This window comes from Tursiops truncatus, chromosome 2, assembly GCF_011762595.2.
Source record: "Tursiops truncatus isolate mTurTru1 chromosome 2, mTurTru1.mat.Y, whole genome shotgun sequence".
NCBI lineage: Eukaryota > Metazoa > Chordata > Mammalia > Artiodactyla > Delphinidae > Tursiops > Tursiops truncatus.
In genome coordinates this window covers 74,818,194-74,833,542 of record NC_047035.1, presented here as the reverse complement: position 1 = coordinate 74,833,542, position 15,349 = coordinate 74,818,194, and the positions used below count along the sequence as shown (strand labels likewise).

The window sequence follows — 15,349 nt, the reverse complement described above, 5'->3', positions numbered from 1 at the left end:
TGTAGTTATATAGACATTATTTAAATTCACCTATGGGAAAGAAATACAGAGAAGAGGTCTAGAACCATGCCCTCAGACCAAAAAGCACCTACCACAAACCATAGGAAGGAAAAACCAATGAGGTGAGAAGGAACAAGCAGGAGAGTGTAGCGTTGCAAAAGCTTTGAGAAGAAAGTACTTCACTCACTCAGAAGGAAGCAGCCAACTATGTTAAGTGCTAAATGTTGCTGAGCATTCAGGCAAGGTGAGGTACATGGCCATTAGATCTGGCAAGATGGCAAGAGCAGTTTCACTGTAGTGGTGGGGACAGACCACCAAGAGTAGGTTAAGGAATGAATGGACAGTGAGAAAGCAGAAACAGCAACTAGACAACTATTCTTTCAAGCAATTCTGTGATGATGGAGCAGAAAGGCATGGAATAGTAGCTGAAGGGGTATCTAAAGTCAAATTAATTTTTTTAATTGGATGATATTAGAGCATGTATGTATGATGGGAATGATCCACTAGAGAGAAATTAATGATGCAGAATGGAGGGATGATTACAGAAGCTGAGTCCCTGAGTGAGCAAGAGAAGGCTGAATCCTCTGCACAAGTGAAGAAGCTGACCTCTGATAGGAAAGGGATATATCATCCACCATTACAGGAAATAAGTCAAAGAGTAGGGGGTCCATGTGTAGGTGGGTTGCTATGATTCCTTGGTAGGAAGATGAAAGGATTTCTTTTTTAGCAAAAAATAAATAAATAAAGTAAGATCATCAACTGAGAATAAAGGAAAAGAGAAAATATAGATGAAAGTGAAGAGAGAAAATATGAAGCATATTTTGGAAAAGCAAACATATCAGGGAAGTATTATAGGACCACTGGGCAGGGTTGAGTGCCTACTTGTGTTCCTATTCTCACCAATACTTCTCCATCACAGCACTATATCCAGGTTTACTCGTCAGCATCTCCCACTAGATTATAAACTCTATGGGAGTAGAGATCATGTCTGCGTGTTCCACAGTTAAATCCTCAGTACCCTGGCAGGGAACCTGGCACATAATAGCTCAATATTCCTTATTATAGGCATGCTCACAATTTAACATACAGTGTTAAGCACTGAGGATGCAGAGATGAAAAGAGCACTACACCACTACAGTGTAGTGAAATAGGAATACAGGAGAAAGATCTAAATCTGAAGAGCCAGGGAAGGGTTCAAACGGAAGCAGCACTTGAGCTGAGATGGCTGAGAAGTGAAGGAATTTTCTGGGCAGTCAAACAAAGGTAAAATAGCTTAAGACATCTCGGCATGTTCAGGGAATAACAAGTAACTCAATAATGCTGGAATATAAAGTACAGAGGAGGTGGAGACGAGATGAAGCTGGAGATGTGGCTGGGACCGGATTATCAAAGACCCTCTATGCCATTAAATTTTTTTTAAATTTCTCTTTGGGTACAGACAAATTTTATGTGGGGAGTAGCACAATCAGATTTGCAAGTCAAATAAAGCCTGCAAACATAGTGGAAGATGGACTGGAGGGAGAGAGATGAGAGTGTGGGAGATCAATAAGGAAGATTACAGTAGTCCAGATAAGAGATATTGAGAGCCTGAGTGACAAAGGATGAAGAGGTAGCAATGGATATGAAAGAGGTTTAGAAACAGAACTGTCACGCATAAGGCTGGCAAACTTCCAATCTCCTGGATAAGTTGTGGGCCCAGAAATCTAATAGATAATTTCCAAAGAAATGCTGGACCCCAGTCCACACAGCCCAAGATCTCCCGTGAGATATAAAACACTCTGAATTAGGCCTCCTTGCCTTTCAGATTCAAACTGTTTTTGGATCTGTAAACTAGGGGGAACAAAACTACTTTTTTTAATCCGTAAATATTTCATATAGATTAGAAAACAGAATAGACCAAAGTTGTGAAATGACTTAAAAACTGACTTCAAGATCAAAGACTTATTTTAAGGACAGTCTTATTGTTTTCCACTCATCCCTCCAAAATAGCACTTTAAATGAGCAAAAAGAGGGATTTCAGTTAGGTAAAAAAGGAAACTAGAAGGGCTGCCAACACTGACACACTACTCTGAAAAAGGGACAGATGTCCTCCTCTAGAGAGATCTAACCACAAGATAAACAGTCAGCTGCTGAGAATGTTTAAAATCTGTCTGAAAGAAGAAAAATATTTTATCTCTGAAGTCCTTTCAAAGCCTACTATACTTTAAACTGTTGATCCAAAAAAAGAAGAAACAGATTTCTCAATGGCAATTTTCTACCTCTGTCTCCTTGAAACTATGGTTAAGGTTCCTGGTCATGAGGAACAGAAAAAAACAGACCATTTTCATCAGGCCCAAATAACACCAGGCTTTTTAAAAAATGTGATAGTATCCTATATCGGTTTAAAATGTACTAATCAATTTCCAAAGAACATATGCTACATAACACATGCAGAAGGAACAGAAGAGAACAGACTGCCAAAAAAGAAATTAAGGGAACCAGGCTAAAGAACTTCTCCCTCCAATTCATCCTACACATTAACACCAATTTTAAGTCACTCCTTTACTTAAATCTAAAACTTTTTTAATCCGGGGCTTCCCTGGTGGCACAGTGGTTGAGAATCTGCCTGCCAATGCAGGGGACACGGGTTTGAGCCTTGGTCTGGGAAGATCCCACATGCCACGGAGCAACTAGCCCCGTGAGCCACAATTACTGAGCCTGCGCGTCTGGAGCCTGTGCTCTGCAACAAGAGAGGCCACAACAGTGAAAGGCCTGCGCACCGCCATGAGTGGCCCCCATTTGCCACAACTAGAGAAAGCCCTCGCACAGAAATGAAGACCCAACACAGCCATAAATAAATAATTTTTTAAAAAAAAAACTTTTTTTAATCCTTAGATGCATCCCTATTACAGGATAAAACTCCTTGGCCTGGCACTCAAAGCTCTAGCATCCAGCACTACCTAATCCTTCAAGGTAATCGCCTACAATTCCTTTTCTCAGCCAAACTGGCCTCCTCCGTTCTCTTCCAATAGGAAACACAACTCGGGGAAGTTAGAAACCTCAGCACTATAAATAAGTACAAGCCTTCCCTTCCCAACAACCAGAACAAAGGATAAACTCCAAATTAAAAATTTCCCATTAAAACCAGTATCCAGGGCTTCCCTGGTGGCACAGTGGTTAAGAATCCACCTGCCAATGCAGGGGACACAGGTTCAAGCCCTGGTCCGGGAAGATCCCACATGCCATGGAGCAACTAGCCCCACGTGCCACAACTACCGAGAGAGAGCCTGTGTGCCACAACTACTAACACCCACATACCTAGAGCCCATGCTCCGCAACAAGAGAAGCCATCCCAATGAGAAGCCCACACATCACAACAAAGACCCAACGCAGCCAAAAATTTTTTTAAAAAACAGTATCCAGTTGAGGATCTGAGCTAACAAATGGCAGCAGTGGCTTTAGTAAGGTCAAGTCTGTCAAAAGAAATGCAAACGATACCCTTCCTCAGCAACTCTAAATTGTCTTGAATCCCTTCTTTTCCTGAAGCAACTTTCATTTCCCTGGCCCAGTTACCAATTATCCAACACCTACGGACATCAGAATCCCCCAAAAGGACCTCAGTATTAAACTGCCCTTTCACTAGGCATTCTCTTCAATGACAGGCCATCAACTTCTCATTGAGGAGGAGAGTAGGGGGTCTGCCAATTCAACTTTAGCCACAACAGCCTCAAAAAAAAAGACTTGGCACTGGAAAAATTATCTGCTCAAAAAATCTTCTGACTTTTATCACACCAATAATCTGCAACTCCAGTCCACATCCACTCTTCTGCAAACCACTCTTCCACGTAGCCCTTGAGAAGTCATTCTTAACCCTAGAGGCTTATGAAGCCAGGGTGACTTCAGCACAAAGAAGGCTTTTTTTTTTTTTAAATCACCTTTTAGGCCCCACCCTATTCCTACTCTTTCCAGACCTGGAAAACAAAATCAGACATTCTCAAGATTCCTTCTCCTGGGACTTCCCTGGTGGTCCCGTGGTTAAGATGCTGTGCTTCCAATGCAGGAGGAGTGGGTTCAATCCCTGGTCGGGGAACTAAGATCCCACATGCCACGTGGTGGCCAAAGAAATAATAAATAAATAAATAAAATTAAAAGATTCCTTCTCCTGTCTGGCTAATAAAATTCTTAGTCATGAACAGTATTTTAGGGAAGGAAGGAGGAGTCTAGAGCAAAGAGGGTAGTATATCTGATGATGGTAACATATAAACTCCTGTAGACCAGGATGCTGCTACAGAGAACCAGGTCTTGGTCATCTAAGCCAAAATTCAAAGATGTACAGGCTAACTCTGCAACTCCAGGCCAGGCTTACTGAACTAGTCCTTAAGTCCTTAGACTTATCTTAACTTGAGAAACAGAGTAGAAGGTAGAGTATCTCTGGCATGAGTCTGAACTAGCGATTTAAATGTGTAATAAGCATTCTATAGGTTTCTAACTTTAAGCTGTAATTAAGACTCCACTGTAAATGAAGTCTCCAGACGCTGTATTTTGTCTATGCCCCAATTACACTGTAAACTCGTTGAGGACAAGAAACATATACCAGGTGTATCCCCAAAGCTTTTACCATACCTTGTATGAGATTCAAAATACAATTTACAATGTGACTGTTGATGATCACACGTGGAAAAAAAAAAAGGAATTTTGGCATGTTTTCCAAGTCATGCAGCAGGTGATACCATGACTGGAAAAGTTCATGTGGTAGCCACCTATAAAATGTACTGGCCAACACTCCCTGGGCCAAGCCTGGACTCAGTATTCAGTGAATCCCTGTTGAGCAAGAAAGGTCAGATTTTGGCAAAAATATATGGGGACAGTCAGCTCTCATTAAATATAGCAGTCTACAAAGTATCAAATTTGCTGGGAATCAGAATAATAGAGCTAAAATAGACCTATGTGAGTGAAAACTGAGTTCAGGATAGTGAAATGACAGCTTCAGAGTTGGCTTTTCCATTTTACAAGTTTACCAACTTCAAAGTTGTGTTAAAGCTAAGTGAAAGTTGGGAGTTTTCCATGGACCAATATGAAGTGAAGTGGATCACCAGATTGAACAGCAACATGAAGGTGTTTCCAGATTTAATCCCAGCTCCTCGGCGGCTCTTTGGTATTAGGCACGACAACCTGAATGTACCTCAATTTCCCCATTCACAAAAAGGGCAATGCAGGTTCCTCTCTCAACTTCACGAGGCGGTGGTCTCATATAGAGACGAGTACTGTGGGAATAAAAGCACGCATCAAAGTAACACATTATAACTAATATCACTTATAGAATCATTCATTACCCGCTAGGATAAAACTCCCCACACAGGAGATGAAGCCCGAGAGGAAAGAGTTGAAGGGGAAGGTCCCCACGAGGAGACAATAACCGAATTGCAGCGCCCCGGTCAGCAGTATATACAGGAGGTACGCGTCCAACAACTTCAGACGCTGAGGAGTGGAGCTCAAGTACTCTTCTAAGAACCGCGAGATGACGGACAACACCGACGCCGACATGACTACACGCTCGATATTCCGGCCGGCGTACCCCAAACTCCTAGCGGAACCGACGACCACACCGGATGTAGTGTCGGCGCATGCGCAACGCTTGTAGCCCAGCTCCGCCCTCCCCAATTTGCTACGTTGCGCAGGCGTATAGGCCGGCCAAGGCACGAAACAAGTAATGCGCAGACGCAGAATATATCTACAGAATGAGAACTACAGCCAGAGAAAGCTAATGCGCCTGCGCAACGGATCTCTCCGTGAGCTGGAGACGTGTATCTTTTTGTGCTATTTCCGCCGTCATGTTGGTGACGCCCACAGTTGCTCCAGCAACAAGATAGTGTGGGAGGGAAAGGGGAAGAGGTTTTTCAGCGGACAGCGGTTCTCTTTGGTCCACCAGCGTCCTCAAAGATGAACTATTTGGATCTGCTTTAAGGCAATGTCTGGCTTTTCGCGGTTCAGTACCCGCTCGGTCCTAATTCTGTTGAGGGCGCTAACTGCAGATGCCTGTCCCAGATCATTAGAGCAAGTCAAGTTGCCCCGCAGTGAGAACCACGGCGGCCGGTCACTGAGCAGGCATCAGTTTAGACTTGGTTATTGAAGGAGGGAAGTACGGAGCGGGGTTGGGGAGCTCGACCTCTACCCGGGCCTGAACTCGATTTGCGATCTGGTCCTTGGGGACGCTTACGAGTAAGCGCAGTGGAACCTAAGCCCGCAGGGGTTCATTCATTCAGCAGACAATTATCGGGTGCCTCCTCGGGCCCACGTTTTGCCAAATTATAGTTCGTTATGCTAGAGCGTAGGTATCCTCAGGGGAATCTGATATAGTCGTAAAAGAGCTGGTGATGGGCAGGGGCGGGGAGAAACTCCATTAAAGTGCATAGAGTATATGATCAAGTTTAGCAGCCTCCTACTCCCAAGCTGTCATCTTGAACCCGTCGTACTATCCCAGGATGTCAGCGCTAAAAGACCTGCAAGAGCATTGCCTGGTGCCTGGTTCAAGCCCTACCCTCTCCAATTTATTTTGCAGAGGAAACTAAAGGTTTGAGGTTTTGTATTTTAACAAGTGGGATTAACTATTTATACTTAGCATTTTAACTTTTTTGAAAAATAAGATCCACCTTAGTTTCTGGCTTTTGCTGCCCTTTTAATTTAACATGAATCTGACCTTCCAGACCTAGTTCATCTCACTCTCAGCTGCAGGTGGTACATAAACCAGGTTCTTTTTCAGCTTATTAATAATTTTGAACTATCCTAGGTACTGAAGCAAAATTCCTAAAACAGCAAGTAAATGACAACCTTCCTTCATTTTCACTTCTTATTTGTGTTTAAACTGGAACCAAATCAGCATCAACAAATGTACTGATTATCAGTCATGAGCAAAACCTTGCTTAGTTCTAGAAAGAAGAGAAATAATCCATGTCCTCAGAAAGATTTACAATCTCTTTAAAAAGATATATTCATATTCACACCCACGGAGATTTGCACTGTTATGAGAACTTAAGTTCAGTCTAAGCTCTTTTATGTTGCTGAGGGGAAAAAAAAAATGTGGATAACCAGACCAGTTCCTATTTCAATATAATAAGGCAAGAAGCATCAGTTTCTCTAACAAGTTGAACCTTTCTCCCTGTCTCATCAGTAAGTAGGAGGGTAGCTTCCTCACCAGTATTCAACTTCAAACTTTAAAGGCTAGGCTGATGCTTTTTAATCATTTAGGAGTGGATTCCTCAGGGAAATCAGCCAGGCTCCTTCCAATAGTCTCTTCCGTATGTTTTGTCTGCCTTTCATCCATGTCAACTATTATCATAACATCTCCACAGGAACTCCCAAAGGGGGAAAGCAGAAGAGATGAAAAATTCACTTACTGAATGTATCCTTTTCTGAGATCTGCAAAGTCAAACACGAATATAATGACCTAAAGCTTTCTGGACTACTTAAAACAGCAAGAAGAGGTCTTCTGTGTTCAGTTTATCATTCTATAATCATTGAAACATTTTTTTGACTGATTTCTCAGTGGGAAATTGCTAACATAATGTTGGTTTCAATATTTTAAATCAGCACTTTCACATATGTAAAAAGTCATGTCCTGAGTAGTGGACATGCTCAAGAGTCAGATAATCCTGGGTTTCTGCTGTTTGCTAGTTATCTAATCCAGGACAAGTTAGTTAGTCTGACAGCCTCATTTTCCTTTTCTTTAAAATGGAAATAAGAATACCTGGCTTGTTGGGACTTAAATAGAAATGGGCAACGTGAGAGCTGTGAGTTTCAGTTTTACTTGGGGACTTACTGAGAACTATAGCTCAGTAGACAGTGTCCACGTAGCTCTGAGGAACTGCTCTGAAGAGGTCGGGGGGAGGTGATTTGGGATAAGTGCACGTATGTGATTTTGGAATAAGTGCAATCAAGCACACATCTTGGTAGAGGGCTACTGCTAGTCATGAGGCACAAATATCTTAGTTAATGATTTTAGTGCTTTTCTAAGTATGGGAAAATGCAAGAAATTGTGTTGCAGGAAAATGGGGCACGAGAAGATGGTCACATCCCAGGTCTTGGGAGAGTCCCTAGGATGGGCCACCAAGTGAGGGTCCTTGGCTTCCTGCAGGAAAGAATTCAAGAGCTAGCTGAAATAGAGTGAAAGCAGATTTATTCAGGGAGTTACACACTCCACAGACAGAATGCGGGTCATCTCAGGAGAGAGGCCCCAGAGTATGAGGTCGTTAGTTTTTATGGGCTGGGTAATTTCATAATCTAACAAGTGGGAGGATTATTCCAGCTATTTGGGGGAAGGGGCAGAAATTTCCAGGAACTGGGCCACTGCCTACTTTTTGGCATTTTTTGGCCAGCCTCAGAACCGTCATGGTGCTGGTGGGTGTGTCATTTAGCACGTATGAGCTTATAATGAGGCTCAAGGTCTACTGGAATTCGAATCTCCTCCCATCTTGGGCCTAGTTGATTCTAACCAGTATTTGTCCTATCCTCTACGGCTGTGTCGTTCTTTATTTTTGGGGGGGCCAGGCCACATGGCTTGTGGGATCTTAGTTGCCTGACCAGGGATTGAACCCGGGCCCCTTCAGTGAAAGCGTCAAGTCTTAAGCACTGGACCACCAGGAAATTCCCCTGTGTGTCATTCTTTTAAAGGTTGTGTCCTGCCCCCGTCCCTCCTGTCTCAATTGGGTTCATAAAATTTTCTCCTGAAAATACCCATCTGAAGACCTGTTCTGCCAGTTTTCCCAAAGCATAGAGTGACCTCTGCCCTGAACTCCTTTCAGTGTGTACTGAAGGTCAGCAACCACAGTAGCTGATGACTAATCCTTTTAGAGTTGGATGGTGAGAGTGACCTTCTTTAGTTGGCAGGTTGTGGGGATTAAATGAGATAATGTTAACATTAAGCATTTAACATAGCACTTGACACAGAGTAAATGTTCAGGATATATTTGCTCTTATCAACTATCAATAACCCTGGTAATTAACTATGTCTGCTTCCCTATTTTTCTGAATAATTAGAAGCTGGCAAAGCACAGAGCCCCAATATTTTGGGCATACAAAATATTGGGTACTGGAGGGACTTCAACCCAGATGGCTCTCAGAGGGCAAATCAAATTTGTAAGTTGAAGCTGCAGTCAGAGTAGACCTTAGATGTTTTGTTACTAAAACACTGAGAAGAAAAACTGTTTCCCTCTAATCAGGTTCATTGGCCCCATAATTTAGACTGACAAAAAAACAGATTAACAAGAGAAAAACAAATAATTTTCCTAACATATGCATCGCACATACACAGTGGAGCACTCAGTTACAAGTAACTCAAAAGGGTGGTTAGAACTTGGGCTTATATAATGTTAACAAGCAAGATTCAACTCAATAAAATTTAAAGATTTTATTGGCTTTATTCAACAGTTCATGAGTTGGGCAGCATCCAACCAGCACATAGAAAGGCACTCTGAGGAGCTATCTAAAGAGACTTTTATAGGCAGAAGGGAGAGGGAACAATTAGATTATACTAGACAAAAAAGCAGTTTGGTTACGGCAAGGTCACTCTCCTTTAGCGGATGGCAGGGGTCTATTAGGCAGATTACCTAACTAGTACTGATCAGGCAATCCCTGATTGACTGGTTTAAGATTCCATTTCTGGGAGAGCTGAAATTGTAATTAAGTTAGCATAAGTGACTCCATTTTGAGCCTGTTGTCTTGTTTTTAACAATAGCATCTTAACAAAAAGAGCAATAAATTTTTAGAGAAGTAACAAGACAGAGAAAAAGAACTTTGAGTTTCTAGGGCAGCAAATTGTGAGAAAGTAAATATGTGAAGCATTAATGAAAAATAAGGGCTAATTAGTGACATTTGTTATGTAGATTTCTCTGGTGCCCTCTCTGGGCTGGTAAGGATCTAGAGTTCTGTCCTTCCTGGTAGAGAGAGGAGGGAAGACATCTTTCTGTCCTGCTTTTAGGCAAATAGGAGGAGGGCAGAGAGCCATCCTTGTATCTGCTTCTTCCCAGTTGCCTTCAGCTCAAAATAATCCTTATGCTAAGGTGGCATATTTTGGGGTGGCATATTCTGCTACCCTTCAACACTCAACATCATAAAACAATGGGAAAGTAGAAGGGCAAGAAAGGTCCCCTTATAAACAAAGGCCATGATTTTACAATGTATCTCTCTACAGTAAGAAATGACATTCTTTATCAAAAGAAAGACAACTCCTCCAAAGAAGAGGACTCTCTAAAGAAAATCTCTGCATGAGAGTCTGTTTTCCAATTCTTTTCCCTTGTATTTTCACTTTCTCCTTCAGATCCCTCCTTTTGCTTCTCTCTGCTATTGCATGTAACAGCTCCATCTTTTAAACTTTGGCCCTAGTGTGGCCCAAACCCCCTTTCCTTGTATGACAGTGTGATATAAACAGAAATATACATTCGTTCTTCATCTCGGTTCCCGACACAGAACTCCTTAAACCCTCATTATTTCCTAAGTGGTAAGAGCAATAGGAACATCTTTTGTTATAATACTTGTTTTTGTCCCCAGTTTCAGAAATAGCTCCAGAGCAATAAAGGTAGAAGGAATGTCTTTTGTTATTCGTAACAAACTCCTTTCAACCACACTGGAGTTGGGGGCTAGATGCCAGGGGAATGATTATCACATGATTCCAAGGTTGGAACTTTCAGTTCCTCCTCAAGGTCGAGGAAGGGGAGAGGGGCTGGAGATTGAATTCAATCACGAATGGCCAATTATATAATCAATCATGCCTATGTAATGAAGCCTCCATTAAAAAAACGCTAACCAAAAAGGGTTCCAAGAACTTATAAGTTGCAGATCACATCCAGATGCTGGGAGAGTCACACATCCCAAGAGGGAATGGAAGCTCTTTGCCTCTTCCCCAGTATCTCAACTTATGCATCTCTTCTTTAGGGCTGTTTCTTCTCTTTTCTTTTCTGTATTTATTTTTGGCTGCACTGGGTCTTCATTGCTGCGCACAGGCTTTCTCTAGTTGCGGCAAGCAGGGCTACTCTTCGTTGCGGTGCGTGGGCTTCTCATTGCAGTGGCAGCACAGGGATCGAACCTGCACCCCTGTATTGGAAGGTGGATTCTTACCCACTGGACCACCAGGGAAGTCTGGTTATTGCTTTTTAAACTTCAGTTATTATCCCCAGAGGAGTGCACCAGTCCTGGAGGTACTGCAATACCAGATCAATGCGTGAAGTGGATGGAGCAAGCTCCTACTCCAACTCCCTGCTCCAAAAAATCTGTTTAATATGTTGTTCTCAAAAAGAGAACGTATCAGATATTAAACTGGTAAGAACAGATACTACACTTGATCTTAGCCAAAAGGCCGAGAAGCGATGGAACTTTAATTTTTATTAATTCAAATCTAAGTAGCCACATGTGGCTAGTAGCTGTCATATTGGAGAGAGCAACTTTAGAGCTATTGTACTCAGTTCCTTTGTTTACTCTAAGGGTCACACCATATTCATAGTTCATTCAAAAGGCGATGACACCCATTTGAAACCGAAGAATGATCTATCCCTGCCAGGCCTGAACTGTCAGGTCATCAGTTCCACCTACTTCTGGAATATTTAATATGATTTACAGGCACAGGAAGGAGGTGTGGTGCTCCAAGGACAATGATGCTTCAAGGACAAAGGACGACCCTGCCTGAAAAAGTTTCGAGGTGACACCCCCTACTGGACTCTTAATCAATCGCCCTCCCCACCATGTTGCGACGGTTACAAAACTCCTGAGCCCACCTGTTCCAAATAAGGAACGGCATCTTCCCTGTCTCACTCCCACCCTATAGAAGGAAGGTATATGTGCCTCAACCATCAGTAAACAAAATTTTCACCTCGGACCATTCCTTTGTTTTCTGGCTATAAAAACTGATCAATAGCACGTGTTCAGGCTCGACTCTCCCAGACTACCAGGAAGTCGGCCCGCTGTTCTGGCAGCGACCCTTCCCTCTAATAAATTCTATCTTCTTTACATTCTACCTGTGTCTGGAAATTCTTTTCCAACCCGCGTTCAGACCACGACAAGAGGGTTTGTTAAAATTAGTTTCCATCCATAAAGACCATATTAATACTTTAATCACACATAAAATCATATGTAAAATTGTTACCGAGTCCAAGCTCGCTCTGCTTGCTGCACGACAGGCCAATAAATCGGAGAGAGGTGTTGAGGCAAGGGATACAATACGACTTTATTCGGAAAGCCGGCAGACTGAGAAAATGGCCGACTAGTGTGTCCGAAAAACCATCTTATGGGGTCTGGATGCCAGTTCCTTTTATAGAACAGAGAGGGGGAGGAGATGAGGAAGTAAAGTAAAAAGACCATAAGATTTGCAATGTCCCCTGGAATGGCCAGCCTTGGGGAGGGGTTGTGTTAATTTCTTCTTTCTTGCAGCCACTCACAGGTGGACAGGGTCAGGATGTTTCCCTGAAAAGAGGCACTTTTGTTCAGGCAGAGAGGCAGGGTTCCCTGAGGCAGGCCATTGTGTATAGACAGTATCCTTTTAGTGAACAAAAGCAACAGTAATCAAAGGTTAAAGTAGAAGAAACAGATCCAACATGTAGTCAGATTTGGCTCTTCCCTGTTACAAAATCACATATGTTGGAGGTACAAGATACATCTGCACATAGTGTATCTTACCTTGAAGTTAAGGAGAAATAAGAACCTTACATTTCTCCTCAGAGGCCTGCCTAGAGCAGGCCTGAGAGTCTTCTCCACTCTATAATTCTAACAGATCCAGCCTAATCCTGAGATATCCCAGCTCTGGGGATGAAACCAAGCAGAATCCTGCAGGACCCTGCCTGGTACAAAAGCCCCTCTGTGTCCCCTGTTTCTTATTTGTAGAAAAAGGCTTTGGTCTCCTAGGCCTTCCCGGAGTGCCAAAGAGCAGACTCGAGCAGTTACTAATTAGGGAGGTAAAGGAACACAGAAACAAAGGCAGAGCAGTCAAGAAACAATTGTTCAATGATAAACCAGCCCAAGTTCCTCCTCAAAGGATATGCATAATGATCTGACATATATCTTTGAGTTGTTCTGCAGAAACTAACATCCCCAACCAGCTGGAGGATGGTGGCTCTATGCTGAGCACGAGCACATAGACCCCAGACTGGTTGGAACCAAAAGGTTGATGATTAAAATTCCTGAAACACCACCCTGTTACCTCACCACCAACCAATCAGAAGAAAGTCATGCCCCTTGCAACCCTAACTTCAAATGTTGCATTTAAGAATATATATATATGTATGTATAACTGAATCACTTTGCTGTACAGCAGAAATTAACAGCACTGTAAATCAACTATACTTCAATTAAAAAACTTTGATTAAAAAATTTTTAATAAATAAATAATTTTTTTAAAAAAAGAAAAAATAATAATCCTTTCCTGAAAGCCATCGGGGATTTCGGGTCTTTTGAGCACAAGCCACCTGTACTCCTGGCCGGGCCCTGCAATAACTACTATACTTTCCTTCACCACAACCCAGTGTCGGTAAATTAGCTTTGCTGTGTGGTGGTGAGCAGACACAAGTTCAGTTCAGTAACAGGGACGCCTTAAGGGATCTATTAACTTTGGTTATAAAAGGCATTTTCCGTATGTTCAAGTTTCCTACTTCTCTCCAACCTCTACTGTAGAGCTGGGTTGGCACACAGAAACAAAGTACAAATGCTTCTGTGCACTGCCACAAGAGATGAGGTCTAGAGAGATCTAATACCAGTTCCAGCCAGGTCATCCTTGCCCCCAAAAGTTCTACATCTTACAGGTTTTCAGAAAAGTGGGAGATTTTGTTGCCCTGTCTCAGAGTGATGTAGCCTGGAATTTCCTATATGGTATAGCTTCCAAAAGCCCTTGACACTGATGATCAGAGAAAAATGCACAAACTAAAAGTTGAGAGTTAAGTTTTATTTGGGGACCTTACTGAGGACTGTAGCCTGGGAGACAGGCTCTCAGATAGCCCTGAGGAACTGCTCCGAAGAGGAGCCAGGATATACGGTTTTTGCTTAAAACAAAAACAAAAACAAAAACGTAGTCGAACATGGAAATATTACTGCTTATCACAAAAAACAGACATCTCAACTTAATTTTAGTGCTTTACTATGTATGGGGAAGATGCAAACATCTGGGGCTCACTGAAATTATTCCTTAGCTATGCATCTTAACTCTAGGGCCAGTATCCAGAGCACAGAATGTTTCCTGTTTCTCTCCATCCTGACTTCTCCTCAGGGCGCACCATGGGGTGGGAGTGTGCAGGGGGAGACCTCACTGGCTGATGGCTTGATGGCGGGCAACATTCTTTGTTTACTGGAATGACAGGCAACATTCCCGTTCCATAACACTTAGCACATTGTTTTTTAGGTACTTGTTTATACATATACCTCCTCACTAGACTTTTCATCCATTTCTTTCTCCAGTAAGGACTGACTGTGTACTCTGTGCCACACTCTGTCCTAGGGGCTGGCAGCAAAGCTGAGAAGAAGACAAGGTCCTCCAGGAAACTTGGGCTCTAGTGGAGGGAAAATGATAATAAATGAGTCCACAAATATGCACGATAATTTAATAAAATAGAGTAATGTGATAGAGTGACTGGGCATCTCTTTTAGACCCTGTTGTCACAGCAAAGGCCTCAGAAGAGGGGAGGTTTGAGCTGAGCTCCCAAAACAAAGTTGCCAACTCTGCAAAGGGACAAATAGCCTAGGGTGGCAAAAGATAGAAAGCCTACGTTTACCACTAGAGCAGCCTGTTTCTTTACTTTTTTTTTTTTTTTTTTTTACCACGCTGCGCGGCCTGTGGGATCTTAGTTTCCCGACCAGGGATTGAATCCGGGCCCTCTGTAGTGAAAGCTCAGAGTTCTAACACTGGACTGCCAGGGAATTCCCTGTGTTTCCAGGGAATTCCCTGTGTTTCTTTACTTTTGATAATGGTGTTCTTAGTGCCTAACATAATGCTTGGCTTTGAATAGGTGTGTATATAATAATAATAATGGTAACTTTTTAGCATAAACAAATGTACTAAATGTTTATTTGAATTATCTTGGTTAATTCTTACAAGACACAAGACAGAAGAAGAAAATTAAAGAGATGCTAAATAATTTACCCACAAGCATGCAGAAGTGGTAAAAACCAAAACTGACCTGCACCCAGAATTCATTGAACTTCAGCATCTGAAGTGCTTCCTAAAATTGCAGCTTTTAGCATTAAACCAAACCAAATGAATTAGAATCTCAGCGGGTAGGGATTTGGAAACCTGAATTTTTAACAAGCCAGCCAGATGACTGTAATGCACCCTGAAGTTTAGGACCACTCTGCTTTGTTGTAAGAATGAATGAGAGACAGATCCTCTGCTATTTGTACTACT

The 15,349-nt window shown here is 42.4% G+C and overlaps 1 protein-coding gene, 1 long non-coding RNA gene and 1 other non-coding gene across 4 annotated transcripts in view; 1 reads left to right on the top strand and 2 right to left on the bottom strand.

Moving 5' to 3' along the window:
* DAD1 (defender against cell death 1) overlaps positions 1 to 5,596 on the bottom strand; it is a 55,329-nt gene extending 49,733 nt beyond the window's left edge. The window contains exon 1 of one of the 2 annotated variants that reach the window (XM_019948561.2): positions 5,313 to 5,596. In XM_019948561.2, coding sequence (XP_019804120.1) covers positions 5,313 to 5,523 — 211 coding nt within the window. In that variant the 5' untranslated portion in view covers positions 5,524 to 5,596. The remainder of the gene's footprint in view (positions 1 to 5,312) is intronic. The other variant, XM_019948560.3, reaches the window with a different exon arrangement.
* Positions 5,597 to 5,846: 250 nt separating this feature from the next.
* On the top strand, positions 5,847 to 11,978 carry LOC141277663 (uncharacterized). The gene is made up of 2 exons (XR_012329422.1): positions 5,847 to 6,550; positions 7,329 to 11,978. It is a non-coding gene; the product is annotated as an uncharacterized lncRNA (long non-coding RNA).
* Positions 11,147 to 11,338, bottom strand: LOC117311317 (U2 spliceosomal RNA). The gene has a single exon (XR_004525531.1). It is a non-coding gene; the product is annotated as a U2 spliceosomal RNA (small nuclear RNA).
* Positions 11,979 to 15,349: the final 3,371 nt, after the last annotated feature.